General features: G+C 39.7%; 1 protein-coding gene across 1 annotated transcript in view; it reads right to left on the bottom strand.

Moving 5' to 3' along the window:
• Positions 1 to 782: 782 nt before the first annotated feature.
• Positions 783 to 23,895, bottom strand: part of HS6ST3 (heparan sulfate 6-O-sulfotransferase 3) — a 275,047-nt gene continuing 251,934 nt past the window's right edge. The window contains exon 2 of the mRNA XM_066313451.1: positions 783 to 5,892. Within this exon, the coding sequence (XP_066169548.1) occupies positions 5,187 to 5,892 (706 nt within the window). The 3' untranslated portion in view covers positions 783 to 5,186. The remainder of the gene's footprint in view (positions 5,893 to 23,895) is intronic.

The raw sequence follows: 23,895 nt of genomic DNA, 5'->3' as shown, positions 1-23,895 counted from the left end.
AATAATAAGTTATAGCAATATGATTTTCCTCCATGCACATTTTGTTAAAAACACACGGTAGATTTTTACCATGACTTGAAATATTTTCAGGTTTTTTTATGGCTATGTAGAGAAGATAGAATCTTTAGTGTTTCGAAAACACAATCAGTGTTTATTTGTTCTCATAAGTAATTCATGGACCCAACAATATTCAACAAAACTTCATTTTTAACAGATCTCTTAATGAGCATAATTTTACAGAAAATCACTAACAAATAAATATATGAAAACAATTGCTTTTGACATCACAATGGTTAAACACATTAAATAATTCATTAAATTGTGCTTTACGTCAATGAAAACCCCTAGGTCTACAAACTATCTTTTAAATAGGAATGGAAGTATATATGATTACTCACAATACAATCTCTCAGTAGCAGAATTCACAAACATTATTGCACATAAACAGAAGGAAAATTCCTAAAGAATAAAGTAATTTACAGACTGTTAATTTATTCTATCATCTTAAATATGGCAACTGATGGGAATTCTTTATTTTTTTCTTCTCTTCCAACATTTATTTATAGTCACAAAGCTAGTGATACGGCCAAGAAGAAATCCAAGGACATTGCAGGCTATGGAACCCATTTCCCTCCACAAATGTAGACAAAGAAAGTATTACAGGAACCAAAAGAAAGTGTGAAAGAAGTGTTACAGTGAAAATTTGGTACCTTTTTCTCGTTTTCAAGTGTGCTTTTTTTTTTCTTTTTTTTTCTTTTTTTTTTTTTTTCTGCACATAGCCATCAACTCCAGCTGAATGACTTTATTGTGATTGTTCATCTTGTACATAGTATTCTCCACCAGTCTGGAAACAAGATAATCCTTATCCCAGAACGAAAAAAAAAAAAAAAAAAAAGAGTAACTCCATATGTATCAGTGGAATAGCAACAGAGGGAAGAAAAAGTGAGATATGTTTTAAAACATCAGTGCTCATAATTGATACAAGAGTGCAGGTGGGAAACAAGATCCCACTAGGGCAGAAAGAAGCATGTGCTAACAAGAAGACCAACTTAAGAAACCTTCTGATTTAGTCATGGATGTCAAATCTGAAACATCTCCACACACAAAGGTCATGTGACCTGCCATTTGGTTGAATGGGTATTATACAGTTATGAAGTGTGGTTCTGGATCTGATTTCCATTAGTTTTGTTCTGTATTTCTGTTTTTAGTGAACAGCAAGTAGCTGCTGCATATTGGGTAGAATCCATAGCAAGGGCAAGGCTATGACAGACTCACTATTAACACAACAGCACTGGAAAATACCCAAAACAGTGGTTTTTTTCTTGGTGGTAAAAAAGATTTTTACTGTCAGCACTGATGAGTGGGGAAGAGAGAACAAATTTTCATTCTTTAATAAAGCAACCTTAAGGCCATAAGGCCAAAAGACAAGTGCTTGGACTAAACATCAAATTATCAGGAACAAGTTCTAATGACACAGCATGTTTCTCTCCCCACTCCAAGCCTACAGTGAATTAGAACTGGAAAAGGTAGTGCTGGGAATGTGATAGGAGAGATTAGAAAGTAAATCTCCATTACAAAAGAATGAGATTTCATTCAGCAACACAGTAGCAGAAGCCAAATTGTCTTGTTTAAGCAACAAAATAATGCCAGGAAGATGGACAGAAATCCTATAGCATTGTTGCTCATGAAGCTTTAGACAGAAACATGCTGCTCCCTGATCTTATATGGGTGAGTGTAATTATGATGAAGTTTATGCTGTGAGAGCAATGAAATCTGGAACGACAGAGATTTGAAGCAGGACCTTTATTTTGCTTTTGCATTACATTATTTCAGGCACAGTGCCCAAGAGGAAAAAAGCTGCGGGCCTGTTTCTTAGCAGTCAGCCTGAAGGCATTTCCAAACTGCTTTATTTGTCATGTGTAAGGAAACTCTGCTAAGAAAAACAGAATTGTTGGTGCAGTGAGTTTGCTGGATCTGCAGCTGGAGCTAGGGAAGGAGATGCCAGATCCTTCAGTCTCAGGACTCTGAGCAAGGTCTTAGCTGCTAACTGCCCATCCCTCCAAAAGAAAATCCCCAAAACAACAAAAGCAACAAACCTACTCCTGCACAACCAGGGCTGTTACACAGGCTCCAGAGGAAAAAAAAAATTCCAACAAACCAGCTTCAGTTTTAACTAAATCCCAAGCGTCAAGGCAAATCCCGTTAACACAGATGCCACAGGACATTAACAGCTCTTCAGGGCCCTAATCTTGACTCCAGGGAAATGACTGATGAAAAAGGTTAGGCACAGCATTAAGATGTTGCCAAACTATTCAAGCTAATGTAAATCACCTAAAAACGGCTTTGATTTTCCTCATTAGGCTTTGTTTTGTATCATGCAGAAGGAACAGTCTGGAGAACAGTTGGTGTGCTTAGACAGCTGAAACTAATACTTACAGTCACTGGTGAGGCTCCAGGGAAGTATTTCTGAGCACTGTCTCCCTTGAAAAGAAAACACTGCATTTTCTATATGAAAAATGGGGGCCCAATTGCTGTGAGCAGCATGGAGAGGTGGCCTGCTGAGCAAAGAGGTATGGAAGGAAGGGACAACTTTTTTGCACTTAGGAGGAAGAGGAAAGGATGCCCTACAGAACAAAAGATGAGTTGGAATTTATCTTACTTCCTTGCTTACCATGCTCCTTAATGTGAATTTGGCCTTGCATCTTTCCTTCCACATGGCTGGCTTCTCCCCTTTAGGGTCTCCCAAGCACCCCGAGTTCTGAGCTCACGGAAACAAGAACTGCAGCTACAAATCCTGGAGACTGAGCATCAGGTGCCAAAAGCATCCTTCCCCTCTCATGCTGTTTGCTCTCCAGCAAGATTTGGCAATGGGTGCAGGAATGGGGATATGCAACAATTCCCATCATCCCTGTGTCACTGACCAGAAAGCTCCTTCCCTGCACAGGGCCAGGGCCTGCCCAGCCTAAAGCCCAGGTGCCAGCAGCTAAGATGTCAAATCACTGTGAATTATCTGCACTGTGCTAAAGGTGCAAAAGTGCCAGTGAGCCTTAACTCTTCATGAGCCTTAGCCTCACTGTCCTCCAGCAAGGACACCCAGAGCGAGCTTCAGTCCTCAGCTGTAGAGGTTGCAATTTAAGTCTCAGAAGGTTGGTGTCCATACGTGAATGAGGTGTCTGAGTGCCTCTTCCAGGCGATGGGGATCCATGCAGCACCTCCTAGGAATCCAGAGAGCTTCTCACTCTCCCCTAAGGCAGGCATTCCAGATAGGAGAACGACAATCTTCCTTTGCCCTTCTGAATGAGGAAGTGGGAGAAGATGCACATGAACCACGAGTGGAAGAGGCATTAGGGAGCAAAACCCACCACTACTCACTCCAAAGTAACACATTGACAATCAGACGTAAAGCAGCATATTGTTAATGAACTATATTGGTAATGAGGCATCATCCTGGTAGCCTTCTTCACTTCTTAATGCTATTATGATATTTCATGTTCAATGTATTATCCTATGCATCAACTCTCAACAGGATCATTAGATTGTATTTTTGATATTCTGCATAGATAAGTAGCAATAGCATTGTCAGAAGAAAAGAAGATCTATCATGCACGAAAAAAGAATCCAACTTGGAAATGAAGGGACAAATTTTCAAATTGAGCCTCTTTTTTCTGTAACGCATCATTTTTTTCAACCAACTGGATAGAAACCTTGAATTTTGAAAACAAGCGAGGAATGTGCATCCACATCAGGTACTCTAGTACTTCTAATTAGCAAATCTGTAAGGTAAAAGCCATTCATGCATGCAATAATATACTTTCAGCATCTTGATTTAGCAGCCACGTTGAGGCACTTAGAGAAATTTCCTCCTAACGCTTTACATTTATGCCAGAAGAAGAAGGAAAGAAACTCTCTCAGAAGATCTATGGCACACAGGACCCTCTTTTTAAAATTTCACTATCACGAATGGAACAACATAAAATCTTGGAATAAACAGATGCAGTTTAGCCACAAGAATGGAACATGTGGAGGAAGAACTCATTGAATCTTTTTCTAGACAAGGAAGAAAAACAGATACAGATCTCTCATCATGAAAACAATAAATTTACAAAGAATCCTCATATTGAGTAATAAATATCAAGACTTTCCACATATCCATTATGTATCCTATAAAAATGAAAGCTGATATTTTTTCCAGCCACTACCGTAGTTAGAGAGAAAACCAATTTAAACTGTATGCACTCAGCATAAGTGTATTTTAACAGACAATATAATAAACCTGCCTACCTTCACAGACAATGGATCTCCAGGCTTTTACAGCAAATCTAGAATATGTCATACTAATATTTAAGCTTTTCTTTCTCTCCCTTTCCTCTTCCGTGGAGTTTGTTTGACCCCTTTTGTGAATGTGAAGGCAGATTTCATTGCCCCCAGCCAGATAATCTCTATGATGTGTGCTCAGCTGCCACGTGGACCTCATTTCTCAAAGATTGCCTTTGCCACACACACTTAGAAAGATGTTTCCTACCCAGCTGGGCTTGGTACTCTCAGCACCTGCAGGGAAATAAGCCAACCCCTCCACCGCCTCACCTATAACAGATCTCTTGCTGCTGGCCTTTGGAACAGAGCAAGAAGTGCCCCAGTCTAACACTTCCTGTGTCTTTTTTAATCACCTCATCAAATTCCTCCCTTGATCAAAACACAGCACGTAGAAAGAGGTTTGAAGGGCAATGTGTGTGCCTTCTCCATTTCATTCACTAGAAAGTTATGCACTACAGTTGCAATGAACAGTACGAAATAAACCAGCTCTCATATCACAAAGGAACCAAGCCAGGTATTTTTCCCCAATTCATGTCTGCATAAATTTTAGTAGCTCAGATTGTACAGGGTACATCTGTTAACACAACGAATCTCTCTCTCTCTCTTCAACCCATCCTCATAGCTTAGGTGTTTGAAGGAAGTCTTTTCTGACAGGAATCTTATTCTACTGCCATTTAATAGTATTAATCAATACCTATTGAGAAAAAAATACATTCTCACTGGCAGAAACCAAGAAAAACCGAGACAAGGAGGGGGAGTTGTCAGACGAGGTCTCATTTACCAAAGCAGTAGGTGTCCCTTGGCTAATTCCCAGATAGCCACATTGCCCAAACAATCTGATCCTCTCGTGGGTTAGGCAAGATGGAGGAGCATCACCACCTTGCAACCTGACTATTATAATCTTCAGTAACAGCTACTTCTGCTGCCTCTTCCCTTGGCCACTGGTGAGCTCTCTGCTCCCGCAGCAGTCGCCGCTCCTCCCGCCTCTTTAGCCGGTTCTTCTGATGCTCCTCTTGCTTGGAGTACTGGAAGCGCTGCAGGAACAGGTCCTTTGCATACTCATACAGCTGCATGTCCAAGAAATTCAGCTCCTCTATCCGCTGCCGCACATCCTCGCCGATGTCCACATTGGAGGCCCGTGTTACATTGAACTGGGTGAACGGGGAGATGAATTTCAGGTTGAATGTCCTCTCAAAGAGATACTGTGTTTTCCTCTGAAATTCCGTCAGCCCGAAGAAGGCCATGTTTTTCAGATTGTTCTTGGCGCTTTGGAGGAGAATCATATTTCTCTCGCTCTCATTCATGAAAGTCAGGTTGTAGCACCCCACCAGGCTGAGGTCTGCCAGCATACGCACCTGGCGGTTGCTGGCCAAGTTGTAGCTACAATCCATGAATTCCTGCAGGCTGACTCCAGACCAGTCGTCTCCCTCATAACAGGTGGGCAGCTCGTCTGGCGTTGGGCTCCTTCCATCGCACATATGAAGGGAGGTTTTCCACGTCGCACCTCTCTGGACATGTTTCCATTCACTCAAGTACCGTGACACTGGATCCCTCAGCATGGTGATGTAATAGAAATTCCTGAAACATATAATGAAACAGTTTTAAGATTTCAGTAGATTTTCCTATTTATTCTCCAATAGAACTATTACCCAACACTGCCACCACACCCTTCACTTTTTCCAGTGCAATGCAGGCACTTCGGGTGACTCCTTCTGAGACAGTAAAATCTTCATAAATACTGTGAATAAAATACAAGGTAAATTGGGAGAGAGAGACATATGAAAGGAAATAAGCAGTTATCAGAGAAGCAGAATTACTGTGACCTATCAAGGGTTCAGTGATAGGTAATTTATATAGAAACCAATTAACTGAAGTGTGCTCCCCTCCACATTGAAGTATTAACTGCCAACAATATCAGAAACTCTGTGAAAAGTGATTGAAATAATCCTGCCCCTTCTCTTCTGGACCGAGACATGCACGTCTCACAAGATGCACAGGATGATAATCCCTAACAGCACTTGGGCACAACTTAAGAAAATCATAAGCAATTTCATGTGGACGGTGCAAGGGCTAAAAAAACACCAAAAACGACTGGCATGAGCCACCTACTTAAGAAAAACCCTATTATTATGTGGGTTGGAGTGAAGATAATAAGAGAACAAAAATCCATTCGTATGACTTAATTTTAGAGAAGTGCTTGATTGAAATTAGTTATAATCGTGCAGTACAAAAGCATTTGTTGGTGTAAAGATTATTATTATTCAACCTCACGTGTCAAGAATAAAAAAGAGAAACCAAGATATATTGATTTGAAACATAGGAAATAACTGCAGAATTCACACCGTCAGTTCATTTTTTTGCTATTAAATTCAGTTTGTATGCCTTATTTATGGCAATCTGAAGGGGACTGCAATTAAATATGCATCAAGGAGACTTCCACGGATTAATTTTCTTTTACCGAGGGACGTTTTACTCAATAATAACGCACCTGAATTATAAGGTCATATCATAAACACAACGCAAAACTGAAATACTTATGATTTCTCTCTGCTAGAATAACCAGAAGAAGATTCATGACTAAAATTAACACATGATCTGATGCAAAAATAAGCTCGGGAGTTTGCATGACTCATCTTACTGCAAACTCTACATTAATAAATCATGAGTGCTAAGATTTCTTATGAAAAGTCTGATCTCAGTACTTTTTCTTCAGCCTGGAGAAGGATGAAGAGAGCAAGCAAGAAGCAGAGAAGGATGAAGGAAGTAAGCAGGAAGCAAGCTTGCTGAAGACAAGCTACCTTGTAAACAAACCAACGTTTTGGGAGTGTCAAAGAGCTAATTCCAGTAAAATGAAACATCTCAAAATTTGTAACAACCTCCAAGACAATTAGTTTGCTTTTTCAAGCATCACCCACTTTCTGCCACTAAAGATTCACCATCTCCATGATCCTTAGGTTAGCCATAAAAAAAATATTTATTTCCCCACATACTGGTAAATATGCAGATATATTTCCCAGAGCAGGCAAAGCAAAGAGAAACAGGTCTGAATGCTTCATTCTTGTTAATTCTGAATTTTCCACCTACAGGACCTATAATATATTTTCTAGAATAAGGTTATGAGACCAACCTATGGACTATTTTCTGCTGCAGGGTAATTTCCTGAGCTACTATCTAATGGGAAGAGCTGTTTCAAGACATTTCACAGCAAAAGCTTTACAGGCAGAAGGATTTAAACTAGGGAATGTCATGGATGTATTTGCACTACCACTAGCACTGGAAACCATGATTTCTGTCAGCATCAGATGATACTTTGAAGGATATTTCCAGAATCATTTGGAGCTTGAGTCTTCTGACTGCTGCTCACACATGACCAAACTGCACACCAGCCGTTTTGGTCCTCTTCAGTTACTTACACAGCCCACATCAACAGGGGACCCAAAAATCACACAACCCTTCATAGACAGGTATTTCTACTAAAATCTCTCTTCTGCAGAAAAGAAAGTACCAGAAATCCTCCTGTATGCTCTGCAGGATAGTTCCACTACGAAAAAGCAGTCTTTGGGCACTTCAGGCACAACTTTCTCTTCTCAGATTGGATGCTCATTTAATCTTGGCTCCACACTGCATGTATGAGAGCACATTAAGAACTACTTTCCCTTTTACAGGGACAAAAGGGCATTTCACAAGTGCTGTGCAGATAAAACAGCCGAATTCTCAAACACCTTATGCTAACTCTGAGCATAAGAGCTGTTGTTGCAACATCCAGCAGGCACTGATAGGGTTGTGACAAAAAATGGTTGAAACTCCAAGGGAGCAGAGATGAAAAAAAAACAGACAAAGACTCAGAGGCAGTAGCAAACACCTACAAAAGATGGGGCACTGTATTGCTGTCCCTCTTCTCTTCAGGTAATTTTGGATGTTAATATGTGGTAACAGACAGATTTAAAAGTTGCTCTTGACAGTAATTTATACATCTAATAATAGTTCTGTCTTTCCTCACCCATCTCCCGCAGTCTCAGTCAGGTATGACTCAGAGCAACAACAACTAACAAAAATACCTTCTTTGCATCGATCATTTCCATTTCATCCCTGGATATGTAAATGTGTTTGATGTGCAATAAACAGGAATACAAAGCAAATGCATGGAAATGAGAACAGCACATCTTTGTACAACATCCGCAGCTTCCCTTCTGCGTATTGGGCCAGAAGCCTTGGCCAGCCTGCTGCTGCTTCTCCTTGTGACTTCCTGACGTCTGCAGCTGTCTTCAGTGCCCAGATAAATCTGCTGCTGGCTTCTGCAGGTTCCAGAGAGTTGTCTTATTGTGTTTCTCCACTAAATGGCTTCTTCATCTGGCAGACAACCTTGAACAGCAGCTTGACACACATTTAGTTTCTGGGGGGCTGATAACTTCTGTTGCATTCACAATTTACAACTGTCTGATTAACCTTCTGACTGTGACCCTCTGCCACTCTTTTAATCAATCTGAGGTTGGAAGACCGTAAGGTTTTTTCCCTAATCCTGGGCACTGTCCAGATGACACTGTTACATGCTACCCCTGGACTAGGGGGATGCTGCACTGATGGTTGTGTGCAGTTTTCTTTCAGGGGAAAGGGTGTCATGTCTCTAGAATAATGATTCAAGTAAACACATGCAGGCCATGAACATTTGTTTCAGCTGGAAAATTGTATAAACTATAAAATTATCTTAGGAAATTGTTTTCAAATTGTTTTCAAATGTTGACATTTATGGAATAATTACAGAAGTATTTTAGAGCCCTCAGTGCCTTATATACAAGCATCCAATCACACTGGGAATAGCTGAGGAGTAAGCTCATAATAAAGACAAGAAGCAGGTCGTAAAAATATGAAAAAGGATATGGCCTTTCTTCCCTGTTCAGTAAAATAGTGTAAATGTAGCTAAATACTGAACACGCTTGAGCCACTCTGAATACAGATGTGCACTTTTTCTTGTTGGTTTAAATGACCCTCTTGCATCACCCATGCTCACACTTATGGCTATGTTGAACTGCACGGCTACCCACTGTGGGAAATACTGAGCAAAGAATTAAGTAATGACTTCTGTTACCCTGTTTGTCAAAGCAAACTCATCACAGACTTCATTGATTACTGAAACTACTGTCACAGACACCCTCAATGCTTAAAGGCTAGCCAAAAAGAATACACTGGTACATCAGGGAGAAGATATTTTACAGAAAATATTCCAAATTAATTAAAACCCATACAAGTTATAGCTATATAATATATTTATGTAATCAATATCTATATCAGCACGTGCATGTGTGTGTATGTAAAAATTTACACTGAAATGAGGCCATAATCTGCATTTGTCAATGACAGAAAAATAATAGTATATGCACAGCTGTGTGTTTGCCAATGTGTCTTGTGACTGTCTCTATGAACACATGGACATGCAACAACAGTCTAGATTTCATTTCAAACACCAGCCCACTAGTCACAGTGTTAGCTCCTTCTGAAAGGAAATTTTATGCAGCTTCCCCAGATTAAGCAATCTCCTTTTGAGCATGATGTACTGAAACTAATGGATTACTGAAGTTGTCAGTATGGGACAGCTGATTTTTTGGACTGATGATGGTCATGACAAGGGCCTGATGATCCATGCAAGGGCTCAAAAAAGCATCAGTGTGAAGCCTGGGCTGCAAACTGCTGTTTACTGTAGAATTATAAAGTACCTGGGAATTCCTAAGGCTCTAGTCCTACTTGCATGAAATCCAATCTCTTTATTAGCATTAGGCTAATAAGACCTTTAATTAATAGAACAGATAAAATGAGCTTCCAGTTATAACCTAAGAACATGTATTTTTTCCACATTATAAGGTATTTTAATATAAATGCTCTAATCTTACATTAATCCTTCAGCAGTATTGCATTAAGCCTTCAGTAGTATAGTTTAGAAATTAATTTCAGAGGAGCAGAGTCTGCTATAAGCAGAGGTGATCCCAAACCAGGGCATTTTGCCTCTTCTATCACCATGGAACAGATGTCCCAACTGAGGGAGATTTACTAAATATGTGAAGGATCACTGCACACTGAGAACAGAAACATCCTATAGGGCCTCCTGGGGAAGAAGGATGAATGGCATCTTCATAAAAGGAGAACAGAGTGCTCATGGCAGCGGATGCAGAGACAGAAGAGTATTTGAGGTGGAGAAAAAGAGTCACCAGAGAACATTTCTGGAAAACACTAGCAGACAGAAGAAAAAAAGAAACCAAAGTGACTGAAATATCCAGGTGCACCATAAAACCATCCACAATTTGATTCTTCCTAGTAGAAAAGAAAATAAAAGCCCTGGTCAAGTTTATGCCCCAAGTGGAGATAAGAAGTTAGTAGCTTTAATTGTGGAAATGAGCATGCTCCTGAGGAATGGTCTGAAATACCCACCAAAAACCATCTTGTCAGCACACTTCTGCTACCAACAAAGGTTGTGGCAAGATGAAGGCTTGAGAAGGATCAGCATTATGTGAACAAAAGCCTTATACTTCCCAGTTTTATCCTGAAGCCCATATTCTCACAGGCAGTAACAGCCCACAATCAGTAACCTCTCTTTGAGCAAAGTATCATCAGTATGGGTAATAGTGAAAGGAAGAGGGTAAGCAAGTGAAACAAAGGTGAGTATAATGCAGCACATGGACAATTAGAACATGCAACAGGAATGATGGGGGAAGGCAGAAAGCAAAGAAACTTTGTCAGGCTGAACTGGTCCAAGCCACCCTGGTGAAATGCAGATGTATCAGCTCAAGGCTGGCAGCATTTCTGTGCAGAGTGTCTCTCCATCCATGGTGTGCTTAATTTACAGACAAACTGCCCAAAATAACAAGAGCAGACTGTATACTTATCCAGAACAACAGGACTGTAACAAAAATCTTTGAAACAGTGCACGAAATATATGCATGCCCATCTGGCTGCAGGGAACATCATACTGCTTATCCACCAAGCCAGACAGATAAACCTTAGCTGTCCCACAAACTTTTGCAAAGATGATGTAGCAGGAGCACATAGGCTTCTTAAGCTTAGTGTCTGTCACAGGATGCTAGACACCGTGATGGAAAGGTTTTCTAAGAAATCCTTTACATAAGTTTGTGACCTTAATAGTATTAGCTGTCCTTTCAGGTTTTCATGGGTTTCTTTACAAGACTATTATTGAAAGAACAGCCACCACTATTAAGAAGTGAAGGTTTATCTACTCTTACCACATGCATCACCTTCTCAGCATGTAGTAAAAGCACTTAATTGGCTGCTTTCTCAGAGGATCTGAGCACTCACCATTTTTACAGTTTTTATCTGGCATGATGAGCACTTTACATAAAACAGTGGCAGCAATATTCTATAGACACTCCACATGAAAGGAAAACTTAGCAGAGTTAAATAAAAGGAAAAAAAAAAAGCCTGACTTTAATTTTGAGGTATAAAACTACAAAATTTTCGATGTGTCTCATTATTCCTTTGAAATTTTGTCCCATGGCTCTGAATCCAAGTGGAATAAAAGCTGGCCATTGTTTCCTATTTCCGAGTTGGCCACAAGTTTCTGCTGGTTAAACATACCTATTTCATTACCCCAGGGACATAAAGAGCAGCTAAATCCATACAACATGCCTACTCAGAGAAGGGACTGGATACTGCTTTCAGGGTAGGACATCTAACTGCAGTGGTCTATACATGAGTTACGCATCGAGGCAAGCTCTGAAACCAGCAGGGAGCTGCTCAGCACAGGCAGTGGTGTGTGTCTGGCCATGGCAGGGGTCACCTCTGGCATGAGCTGCACCCCTTTAGAGGTTCCCTTTGCATCACACCATGTAGCTTGGCCACGGAGGGAGCTTTATTGCTGACCTGGAGGTGCCTATGTTGTACAAGTGTCTCTATATGCGAGGGGAACCCTGCTCTTGGAGCCAAAGGGTCTTTGTCTGAAGGCACCTATTCCCAGAATGCAAAGTTCAGGCCAACATCAAAAACTAACCACTAACATAACATTTTGCAGTGAGGGAGAAATAACCACAGAGAACCTCCATTTTACAACTCTTGGTACTTACAATAGACCTATCAGCCACGGTATAATATCTCTTTCTAAACATGCATTCTCTAAAGTAAAATGAAGTTTTAAAGTAAGTTCAGTATTGTTTCATATAAATCTCCAATCCAGCAGTTAGAAAAACAGTCCATTATAATTTTGTTGTCCTTGATATATCAGTATATCAGTGTGACAGAGGGAGGGCTGGGAGTCAGACAGCTGGGATTGTATTTCTGATTCTGGTAAGAAGAGGCTGTTGCTTGGGAAGTTATTTGTGATGACACAGACTGTTATAGGCAAGAGAAATGTGGTGATTTGGCACTGGGAAGCAGTTAAGAAATGCGAAACCTTTTATTTCCTTGCATGTTAGGAGGAATACTCCGTCGTCAACTTCAGTTTCTTTTAGAGTAATTCACTGCTTTCATCACAAAACTCCCAATTTTTCTGTTTGGATATTGCAAACCCTTTTTTCTTTAAAAATATAGCATTGGTGGGGTTTTTTGTTTCATTATTTTGGTTTGGTTTTTTTTTTGGGGGGGGGGGGGATGTTTTGGTGGGTTTTGGTTTTGGGGTTTTTTGGGGGGTTTTGGGGTGTTTTTGTTTGTTTGTTTGTGGTGCTTTTGTTTGTTTGTTTGTGGGTTTTTTTGGATGTGGGTGGGTTTTTTGTTTGGTTTTCTTGGGGTGGGTTTTTTTTTTTTTTTTTTGCACAGTTGTTCATCAGAAGATTAGTATCCTACACCTGATTAAAGAATGACAGATGACAAGGAGTGTCTTTAGTGATCACTCACTCTTTGACATCAAACAACTTTTAACAGTAGTGATTCAGAGTGATCCAGAAGGGTAGAGGAAAGGGAGTGAATTTTGACAACACAAATGCTACACATACAACATTAGGAATTTTCCACCTAAAGAGTCCAATTTTCCTTGATGTGAAGCTAGAACAAATTCAATAATGGCATAGAGCTATGCAAAGATATGAGAAGAATGAGATATTAGGTAAGCTATTTTAACATAGCACTGGTTCACAGATTCATGTAATACAGAAAAAGGATAAGTTTCAAACTCCAGCACTACATCTGTACTGAAAGCAATGGTAAAAAATACATTTGTATTCTACTCTACTGTACTCTAATATTTTATTTTTTCCTTAAATACTTCAGTAATGAAGACAACTGGCCTTGGACTATGCAAAATGACAATTTCCTTTTAAAATGGTGTCTGCTTTTAGAGTCAGGACAAGCAATTTTGTACTTTTTTAAAGGAATGAATAATCATGACAATAATAATCACATTCTTGACACATCACATTGCCACATGCCTTTCAAAATTATCAGTGAAAATGCATCTTGGGACCTACTGCTGCAAAAGGATAGTGGGAGTGCTGAGAATTTTTTTCTTGACATAAGAGAATATAAACTTGTGAGGATACAGATTTTAATGACATATTTCAAGGAGGTGTCTAAGATATTAGGTAGAGATCAAACAGCAGCCTTTCAGCACCTAAGAAGAGGCCAGTGAAAAGATAAAGCAAGGCTCTTAACACTCTTGTGCTAATGAGGGACAATTGTCATAAACTGAAAAATGTGGGAATAAAAGGAAAACAATTTTCATTATGAGAATAATTAAGCATTGGAAAGTTTTGTCAGTAGCAGCTCTGCATTCTCCACCCTTGGAGATTTTGAAGATCCAGCTGGACAGAGCTCTGAGCAATGCCATCTATGCTCAGTGGTGGCTCTGGTCTGAGCAAGGGGTTGGACTTCTCCTGAAGTCACTTCCCACTCCTGGGGCTCTGGGATTCTGAATGGCAGGGGAAAGTCTGCTGTCACCAAATGCACCAAATGTCCTGTCAGACAACACATCAAACAAGAATCAACTCACCATCTAAATAATCCCCATTCTCCCTTGTTCTTTCCTGGCCACCCTTGGAAGAGTACAGAAGATTATCAGTCTTTTTTAAGAGATTGTGGGGTTTTTTTTAAATATGATTTTAACTAGGGCTATAACACTCCAAATCAGCACACCCTGAATTATTGAGCAACTTCATGAGCATTTATTTCAATGGCACATTATTCAATATAGAGTCTCCAGAAACTGAAAAGGACACTGCAGCCACTACCTGTCCTTAAAGAAATTAATTCTGTTCAGAGGTATCAAGTCTGGATCTTGAGCAGCTCCTAGGCCACTAGAATGATGCAGTTACCCATGGTTTTAACTCAGTATTTTAGAAAATGCACATGAATAGCATTTGAATATGTGTGAGCTCTCTGAGCTAATACAGGTTTTTCCTGTGTGTTGCCTTCAGGATTTAGGCACAAATTTTCAAACACAGAGCATAATGTTGGGCATTTTCCTCTATATTTGAATATGTAGGTAAGCTCAGACTCGCTGGCAGTGAGGAAAATAGAGAGTAGTATGAGAAGATATGAAGAAATTTGTTGGTTTATTTAGGGGAAAAAAGCTCTCAGAGACATCGCAGTGCCCTACCTACCCTGCCAGCACAGGTAACAGCACTCAATTATCCTTTTCCTAAAGCATCCTAGCCCCTTTTGAAATATGCTTTTCATGCCATTGCTCCTACTGAAAACATCTTGTGAAGGTTGCTTCTTAAGTTAGGAACACAAGTCTTATTCCCAGACAAAACCTGGTCTTGTTCTACTTAGATCCAGTTGTTCTTGAGTTAACACTGCTAATACATCAAGGAGATTTATAAATGTAACATCAGAGCAGAAGAAATAGCATTTTAGCTGAAGATCAGAGAGTAATCACACCTCTCAACTTTCAATTTACAAAGCTGAACTACTTTTTATTATGTTCTCTGATAAAAAAGTCATAAGACCAAACTGCAGACCCCAAAATTCTTGGGTCATGCTTAGATCCCTTCACTGAGTTTCCCAACATCTCAGCTTTTCATGCTAGCTTTTGATAGGGGCCTGCAAAAGTAAGGAGCTCCTGAGATTTGTTCCAGGTTTTGATCATCACAGCAGTCATTTCCTGGCATTTGAATTTGCATGACTTCAAATTTCACTACACATGGCTAGAATCGTGCAAATTTCACAAGGCTCTAAAGAGGTGCCTTGTACGATAAATATTTCTTACCTCCAGTGGCAGCGTATTCTCTGATACACCCACATTGAATTTTGTTTTTTTATCAGTTTTCTGGAAAGTCATAGTCACTGTGTCACTGGCTCAGATGGTCTGTGCCCATGGCAGGGGGGTTGGAACTTGATGATCTTTAAGGTCCCTTCCAACCCAAATGATTCTGTGATTCTGTGAAGACTCCCCACTTTGTCTGGTAAGCACTCAGTTGACAGAGGACAGCTGTTTCTGCTGGCTTCAGATGCATGAACCATGAACTTTGCACTACCAAATGTCATTTCCCCTATCTTTATGAAATCCTCAAGGTCATTAAGCAAATTCCATTAATACACTTAAGCTTTTAGTGACAATATCTTTAATGGAAAAATGAAATAGCGTCAGAGTTAAGACTAAGTCAGTGGAAATTCATGGATAACTTTCCTTTAAGTTCCTCTTTCAGCACACCCTGTTTTGTTACCAGCTTCTAGTTCATCAGAAAATTCTTATGCCCAGCCTCATGTTTTTGCCTTGTATAATAACTTTGCAGATGCCGGTCCATCAAATACTTTACTGAAGGTAAATTTCCATTCTGCTATCAGAGATGCATGCTGGATACTTACACGTCACAACCCAGAGGCTGGTGGCCCCAGCTTTGGTGCATGTGAGAACACAGAGGTTGGTTAAGATGGGGAAATGACAATTTGTTTCAGAGTGAAGTGGTGTGGAATAGAAATGGAATAGATGAGGCGATTTGATGGAAAAACAAACAAGCTTGATACAAATTGTAAATCATTTCTTGATGAGACACAAATCTAACAAAGTTCCCTCCAGTGATTTTTGTTCTTTGCCTAAATTATATCAAGCTCAGTTGTTCTAAGTATTCCTTAAATTGATGAACGGAGTGAAGTAGCAAGAACCTTGCTGAAAGAAATACAAATACAAAATGCAATAATAATTCAAACTATGAGAATTGCATTGTTCTATCAAGCACTTGCATAAAACAACCCTTGTACATCTTAAGAAACAGGCGTGAGCACGCACAGGCAGAAACACTATTCAAAAGCAATAAATATGTAATGTCTTACAGGATTCTTTAAAGATATGCAAGTCATTTATGCTGGGGAGAATAAGAAATCTTTTGTAGACAGGACTGGCAAAGGAGGGATCCATTGCTCACATCACCCCCATTCTACCTCATCACTATTGTGCACAGGTGATTGCTGTCTTTCAAAAGAACTGTGTAAATCTGAGACCTCTTTACTCAATACCATTGTCTCTTTTTCTCTGCCTTTGCTATGCCACTGCACAGGAGGGAACATGAAATAAGGATGCATTTGCACTGCTGTCCCACCCATCTCCTCCTGAGCTGCCTCTAGCCCCAGTCAGGGGAGGAAGTTCTGAACTTGCCTTTCTTGGGAAGATGCTACAAGTACAGGGGAAATGAGCTAAGGAGCTTCCACAGCAGGAAGTGGCAGCAGAAAACAAGAGCTGGCCAGGGAAAAGAAAGGTGATGACAGACAGGGGACAAGAGAAAAGCGAACCTGAAGACAGTGCTGCATAAGGGACCTGCAGCTTGGGCTGGTTTTGCCAATATAGCCTTAAAGAGTTACAGAAAACTGTTTGGGAAGAGACCCTCCTGAAGAAGTCCAATACCTATAGTCATGGGTAACAGCTTAGCATAACAGGATTCATAAAATATGCCTTATGCACACAGGACAAACCACGAAACCCTCCTCACGATCAGGTGTCAGTCTCTCAGCAGCAGCCAAAAAGGTTGGACGAAGTCCCTGTTTCAGGAGGAGTCTCATGGGGCAGGCTGCTGCCTGGGTGACTGAGCACTCCTCCAGCTCCAATGCAAAAAGGTGGGAACACAACTCCTGCCTATTCAGTTATTTAACAACATAAAGTCTTTCCTAATGGTTCTAAAGGAAAAAAAATTCCTACATACTTTCATGCAGAATTATGAGAGATCTGTTATCACAAGGGTCCTGGCTGCCTGCAGGAATACACTTGGTTGGTAAAACTCAGCTTCAAAGAGCCCCTGAAAAAACCAATCAAATGTATCCAGATCCTTATATCTTCTGACACTTACATTTCTTCAGTCAGATTTTGTTAGGTCTAAAACAAAGCAAAATTAGTTACTTTAAATTCAACTACGATGTTTATTTTCACCTCTTCCTGTTTTTTGAAGGAGCTGTTGCTACTCAATTTTATTCTCTGGCTAGGTAACACTTGCAGCACCAGCATCACCAGTGTTCCTTTGTAACTGGCTTCACAGTTTGTGCCACAAGTGTGACAAGGTTCCCTCCCCAGCTGAGCTTTCTCTAATTTCCAACTAAGAGCTCAGCTGCAGGCACTCTTTTCCAAGCCTTAGATGCTCAGATAAAACTTCTGTGGGATTTTTCATTGCGATGTATTTTGAATCAGTACAGTAATTCCGCTCAATTAATAAAGTAATTAACAATAAAAAGGGCTCAGTAATTGAAATCCCTTTGAAAGTATACTAATTTATTCTCTCTCAGCTTTGCCTCAAATCTTTATTAATTCTGACGTCAAGCAAAATGACCATAAATTATAAATGATCATTACAAAATCCAGGCATCACAATCATTTTCTTGTCTTACATGCTGAGTTTTTAAAGCCTCCCATAAGGTAAACAACATGACAACACAGATATAAAAGAATTTCAGGTGATGCTACTAATGAATACATTATAAGAGAAGTGTTCCCTATTCATACATTGAAATAGTTCACAAAAGCTAGGGAAATTACTCAGCTGTAAAACAAAAATGCTGGTTTTTGGTGTTTTTTTTTTTTCCTCCTAAAATTCCTTTTCTTGTAATACAACTGTATGATTTTTACCTGTAAGTCAATAAACAAGAAGATGACAGGGCATTTCAACTGAATACTTACACGACAGACTGCTGACATTCCATTTTACACGGAACTTTGTGTTTTACTAAAATACTTCATAGCATCTGATCAAACCCAGAAATATTTGGTATGAATATAAAACTCTAAGCAAACTCAGAAATGTTTGGTAATAATAATATAACTCAAATATAATCAAAATTGCCATTTTCCTTCTCCATCGAGCTACAGGAATCTTTGTAAATACATAAAGATCTGCACACGCGGACATACATACAATCTCCACAAGGGGGCGCTCTAATCTTCCCCAAATCTTCACAAAAACTTAATTTGCTTTCCAAAAATTGATGTCATAAAGCTTTTATCTACAGATACTATGGTATCTTAGGAAAAAAAGCTTTCTGCCAACTATAAATACTATTTCATACACATAAAAAACTGTAGCTTGAAAGGGAATCACTTTTTATGCACAATTTCCACTAAATACTTGGCATGAATAGAACTTTGATCAAGCTTTTCCAAGTTTCACTACTTGCAATTTCCAGCCAAAATGAGAGCTTTTGCACAGACACAGACACAGACACAGACACAGACACAGACACAGACACAGACACAGACACAGACACAGAGCCAGCTCACACTGCCATGGTGAGGCAGCCTCCAGGATCACCCTGGTTCTGTGTTATAATGTAATTTGTAGGCAAAACCCAAAGTGAGTGACCATGAGTGATTTCAGCCCTGTAACAATGCATCCTGTAGGCGCCACAGTTAAGGTACAAATGGTATTAAAGTTATTTGCACTGTCCTCTGAACTCCCTGAAGATATGAAAAACAAATCTTGTTTGTCATAGCTTGTTCAATCTGCTTTAATATTCTGAATGTCTTACAGACACAGCGTTATAAGTCCTCATCTTAACTGAACTGTGGTTCTGTGATGTTTTTATTATTTACCATACCTTTGACCTTGAAATACCTAGAGGAAATGGGTCCATCTTCTTCTTCTGACCTCAAATCTTAATTAATCAGGCATAGTCACACATGCCAGGCTGTGGACTGCACTGTACCATCAATTGTGGATGTTATGTTCTGAGAAAGAAGCTAATATGAAATAAGCTCATAAGAAGCTAAGATGAAATAAAGAAGTCTAGGCTTCTAAAGAACTTCTACAAAGGATTCTTTACCTTTCAGGAAAACAAGATAGAGATTACATGAATTCAGTCCTGCAGATACAACACAATCCTGCCAATCTGCTAACTCAATCAAATGAATCTCTGCACCTTGATCTGCAGCACAAACTTTAAGCAAAGTTTCCATGATTTCTCAGTGATAACACTAGGACAACAGTCATTTTTAACCCATGTCCATGACAGAGTTCAGGCTGCTGCAAAATTTGTGCATTCACATTAAATAAAACACCCAAGAACCTGATGGGTCTCCATAAGAATACTGGCTCAAGCAAATCATCATGGATGCCTGTGGCTCCGTAACTTTCCTCTGAAACGGACAAATCCTAATCAATGAAGCACATCTGTACAGTGGCAAAAAAGCACTTCCAGTCCCTCCAGGCCATGAACTGACTACTTGAAGCATGACATTTGATTAGCCTTATTATCTCAACTCATTTATACATAAATGTTTTCAGGGGCCATGAAGCCATCCAGCCTTTATTAAAACCCAGCCACATTCTCTGAACTGATGTTCCCTTCTCTTCCTTCTTCCTTTTTGCTTTTTGTCTGTAGAAACAAGGAGGAATTTATTTTTCTTTTTTTGAACTGTGGGTTATCATCTTTGCAATTTTATTATTGTCAAATAACCTTCTCCTCACACATTAGTACAGCAGACTGTTGCCATACCCACACATATATGCAAATAGGTCAGGCTTTCTAGTCTTTCCCCACAGAGATATTTGACATTGAGACTCAACATGATCTAACATCTTTCTGAACTAAAGGCCAGGGGAATCATGTGTGGGACTTCATTTCCAAAAGTATTTCTTACAGAAATTAATGAACATCTGTGCAGATGCCGAATGTGAATTCAGGCAGCAGACAAAGCCTATCTGATACTGAGCTTAATGTCTAGGAATACCTAATGGTAAGCATGTTTATCTTTGGATTTCTTCCCTTCCCTTTGAAGAGCCAAAGTGCTCGTCAGGTCACAAACTTTTCTTGCTTTAAAAGGAGTGGGATGATGACAGGGTTATGAAAGCTATTTCAGCATTAACAAGGAGCAAAGTTGCTGATGTGTATCCTAAGTAACATAAAGGTTTGAACATGAAACACTCATTAGGATTTCTTTAAAGACTCTGTCAATTGCTCTCTGCTTCATATGGAGTACTGCTGTCAATACAAGTATAGAAGCGATGCAAACAGGAAAGCAAAATTCAGGTTAAATATTATATCATCATGAATATTTTTCCACAGTTTTAATGACTTCAATATTCCTGTCTTTTATCTAACAGAGATTACATGTCTGGGTCAATCTAATTTGTGATACATATATTGAATATTAAGTAATTTAACATCAATTAACACCTGTGAATTTAAAAAAGAAATCTCATCAGAGCTGAGCAACTGAAGATATGCTACCTTCCTAGAAAAATTAGCTAAGAAAAGAGAAAAGGTTGCAAACTAATCTGTTGTTTTGTTTTGTTTTAAATGGGATTTTTCTTAAGGAAAATGTTTGTTTATAACTGTATCATTTTTAATTTATGACAAAACCATATATCCCAGTAGTCTCACCAAGTGCTGTTTAGCACTTGCATGCTTGCTCTCCTGCTGGGGATAGAAGCCACTGTATGTTCAGGCCAAAGAACAGCTCTCCTTGGATGAAAAGGAAGTTTGCACGCACATAGACGTTTATTCATGGCACTTTAATTTGCTCCATGGCCTTAATAAATACACCAGCACTAAGTATTCTCATGTAAACCATGACTCTAAAAATAACTCACTTCAGACATTTTTCATGTTGTTTCCAGTTACACTGCTCTTAATACAAGGTCAAGGAACAATAATTAGTACAAGCTGGGTTTTATCATCAAAAACCCACACTTCTTTGGCACCACTTTGTTACGTTTTTCCTATAATTTGGCTCTTTATTTTCCCTCATTATTTGTGTCCTCACACAGCAGTAGCATTACTTTCTGCCTGGTGGAGCTGCAGATGAAATGGAGCATTTCCCTGTACCACAGACTCATGGGCTGATACAGAAGAAACTCAAGTTTCTCCTAGCTAAGCTAAGGTTTAAGCCCATTTGCTCCTGCACCAAGTTTCTCTATACAGGGAGCTGGCTTCAGGGAAAATATGAGTGGCAGTGGGATGGTGTCAGTCAAAGCCCTTGTCAGCCACAGAGCTGTGGTGCTGCTTGTCAGGGGCTCAGGAGGGCAGGCTGAAGGCTGGGACATGGGGGACAGTTCTCACCTGGAGGTGTGCTGGTTTAGGTTTAGGTATGTGACTGATTCCCCCCAGGGCATTTTCACAGTGCTGCCCTCATCTGTGCCCTTCCTCTACAAGCTAACTTTTTTTAATTGAGAGGGTTTTTTAATTTCAGCTCATTGAAACTGGAACCGCCTCATTTTTGCATCCCAGGCACACAGGCTCTCTCAAGGCTCAGTTTAGATCCCTGTGCATTAGGTATGTCAGATTTTCTGAACAAATCTGAGAGCCAAAAATTATTTTGAAAACCTTGGTATGCACTCTTCTCCCTTCTGCAGGTTTACCCGTTATTTAGTTATATATTGGCATAACCCTATCATTCAGCATATGGCATGTGGCATCACTGTAACTTTCAATGCCAGATATCCTAAGGCAGTTATAATATTACAGTATTGCAATTGGACTTTGTTATTTTAACCTAGCCTGGACTTAGCTTTGCTTCCTAAAAAGGCTTTAAGATAATCATGCTCTACAAAAACAGCTGAATTAAAAATACATATTAAAAAGGTGTTGAAGAAACTACTTGACATGGCAGATGAACCCACCAACAGGTATTAAATGCAGAGAAATCTCCAATAAGCAAGAAATTCTCAAGCCTTGAATTTTGCAACCAGGGGAGTATATTCAGGGGTATCATCATTCCATCATTCCCTGCTTGCCTTGCTCTTGTCCTCCTTGGACTCTCCAGTTTTGGAGGCAAGGCGTTGGGTTAGACGGACCTTTGGTGTGACTCAGCTTAGCCATTCGTGTGCTACTTCAAGCCACCCACATAATGGTACTTTTTTCCCCCTGACACTGGTGAAGTATCTCATGTTGATGAGTTAAGTAAAAGCAAAAAAAAAAAAAAAAAAAAAAAAAAAAAAAAAAAAAGTGTACTGTTTTAGTCATATGCATAAGGAAGAATCTGGATGTCATGCTTGCCATAGAAAATGTTCTCTCACCTTCAATAAGAAATCTGTTTTCTGTTTTCTTAAAAATGGATGTGGGTGTTACAAATGGCAGTTCTTTACTGCTTTTAAAAATGAACACTTTCCATTCATTTAAGAAGAGACTATCAGAAAATATATTATTACCAAGAGTTGGTGGGAGGCAACATCAAACAGCATGTCAGCTCTGAAAGAGAAATGAACCATGGAAACAGACTGAATGCAGGAATCGACCGCTGAGGCTCAGCACACAGGACAGGAACATCCCACGAGGCCACGGCACAGAATGGCTGCTGAGACCTTCAGGTAGGCTGAGAAATGGCTCAGCCCCTCCTGACCACTCCACCACTGCTCCATTCCAGGTCTGTGTGTGTCCAGGTGGCCTGGCACTGCAAGTACGACCCACGGCAAACCTGGGCAGCATGAACTGGCTAAAATACATACCAGCCTCCACTGGTTTTATGTGTTCACGTGTGAATTGGACAACACAGGCAGATACAGAACAGAGCAGCCTGGTATGGCACAAAACCAATTTGCTGGCTCCTTCTGGACAGCTTGAAATGGCACAGTGGTTTTATGTCAGAGGAGCAATTTGCATCATTGTTCAACCCTGCTTTTGGGCACGTACTAGGATATCTAAAGGAAAATGACTGTATGGCCAAAGCAAAAAAAAAAAAAAACAAAAAAAACAACTGTGGCCTTTGTACCTAACCCGTTACAGCCATGCAGGAGGAGTTACTCTGGATTTATGAGTGTGCAAAAACACCAGAATGATCTGCTTTGTTTTGCTGCCCTGGGCACTTCTGTGTCTGTCCCAGCTTACCAAATCCATGCAAGTCTTTCCATGTGATACACATTTCCTTGTGTCAGTCTGCTAGAACTATATGAATGAAAGTAAATGACACAACTAAAATATTAAATTCCTTAAATGTTAAATATCACACATAAAATTCAAGGAGTACAGCATATTTAATTACAAAAGCATATCAATTCTACGAGAAAAGTAATGTATAAAAGCCTCTGTAACAAGGTGAAATATTGTCCAGGGAGTTGAAAAATGCCAGAAAGAATATTATTTGTGCAGCTTTTATTTTGTCACTATAACATCCTACTTATTTGCAATAAAAATTATTTTTTTCCATAGAACCCCTGCTTTGTTCAGTGTACTGAACAAGCAGTGCTCAGTGAGATGATTGTTCAATATTTCTCTTTAGCATCATCTGAAAGCCCA

This window comes from Sylvia atricapilla, chromosome 2, assembly GCF_009819655.1.
Source record: "Sylvia atricapilla isolate bSylAtr1 chromosome 2, bSylAtr1.pri, whole genome shotgun sequence".
NCBI lineage: Eukaryota > Metazoa > Chordata > Aves > Passeriformes > Sylviidae > Sylvia > Sylvia atricapilla.
Note: the sequence above shows the minus strand (reverse complement) of the source record. Positions and strands in the feature narration are given on the sequence as shown.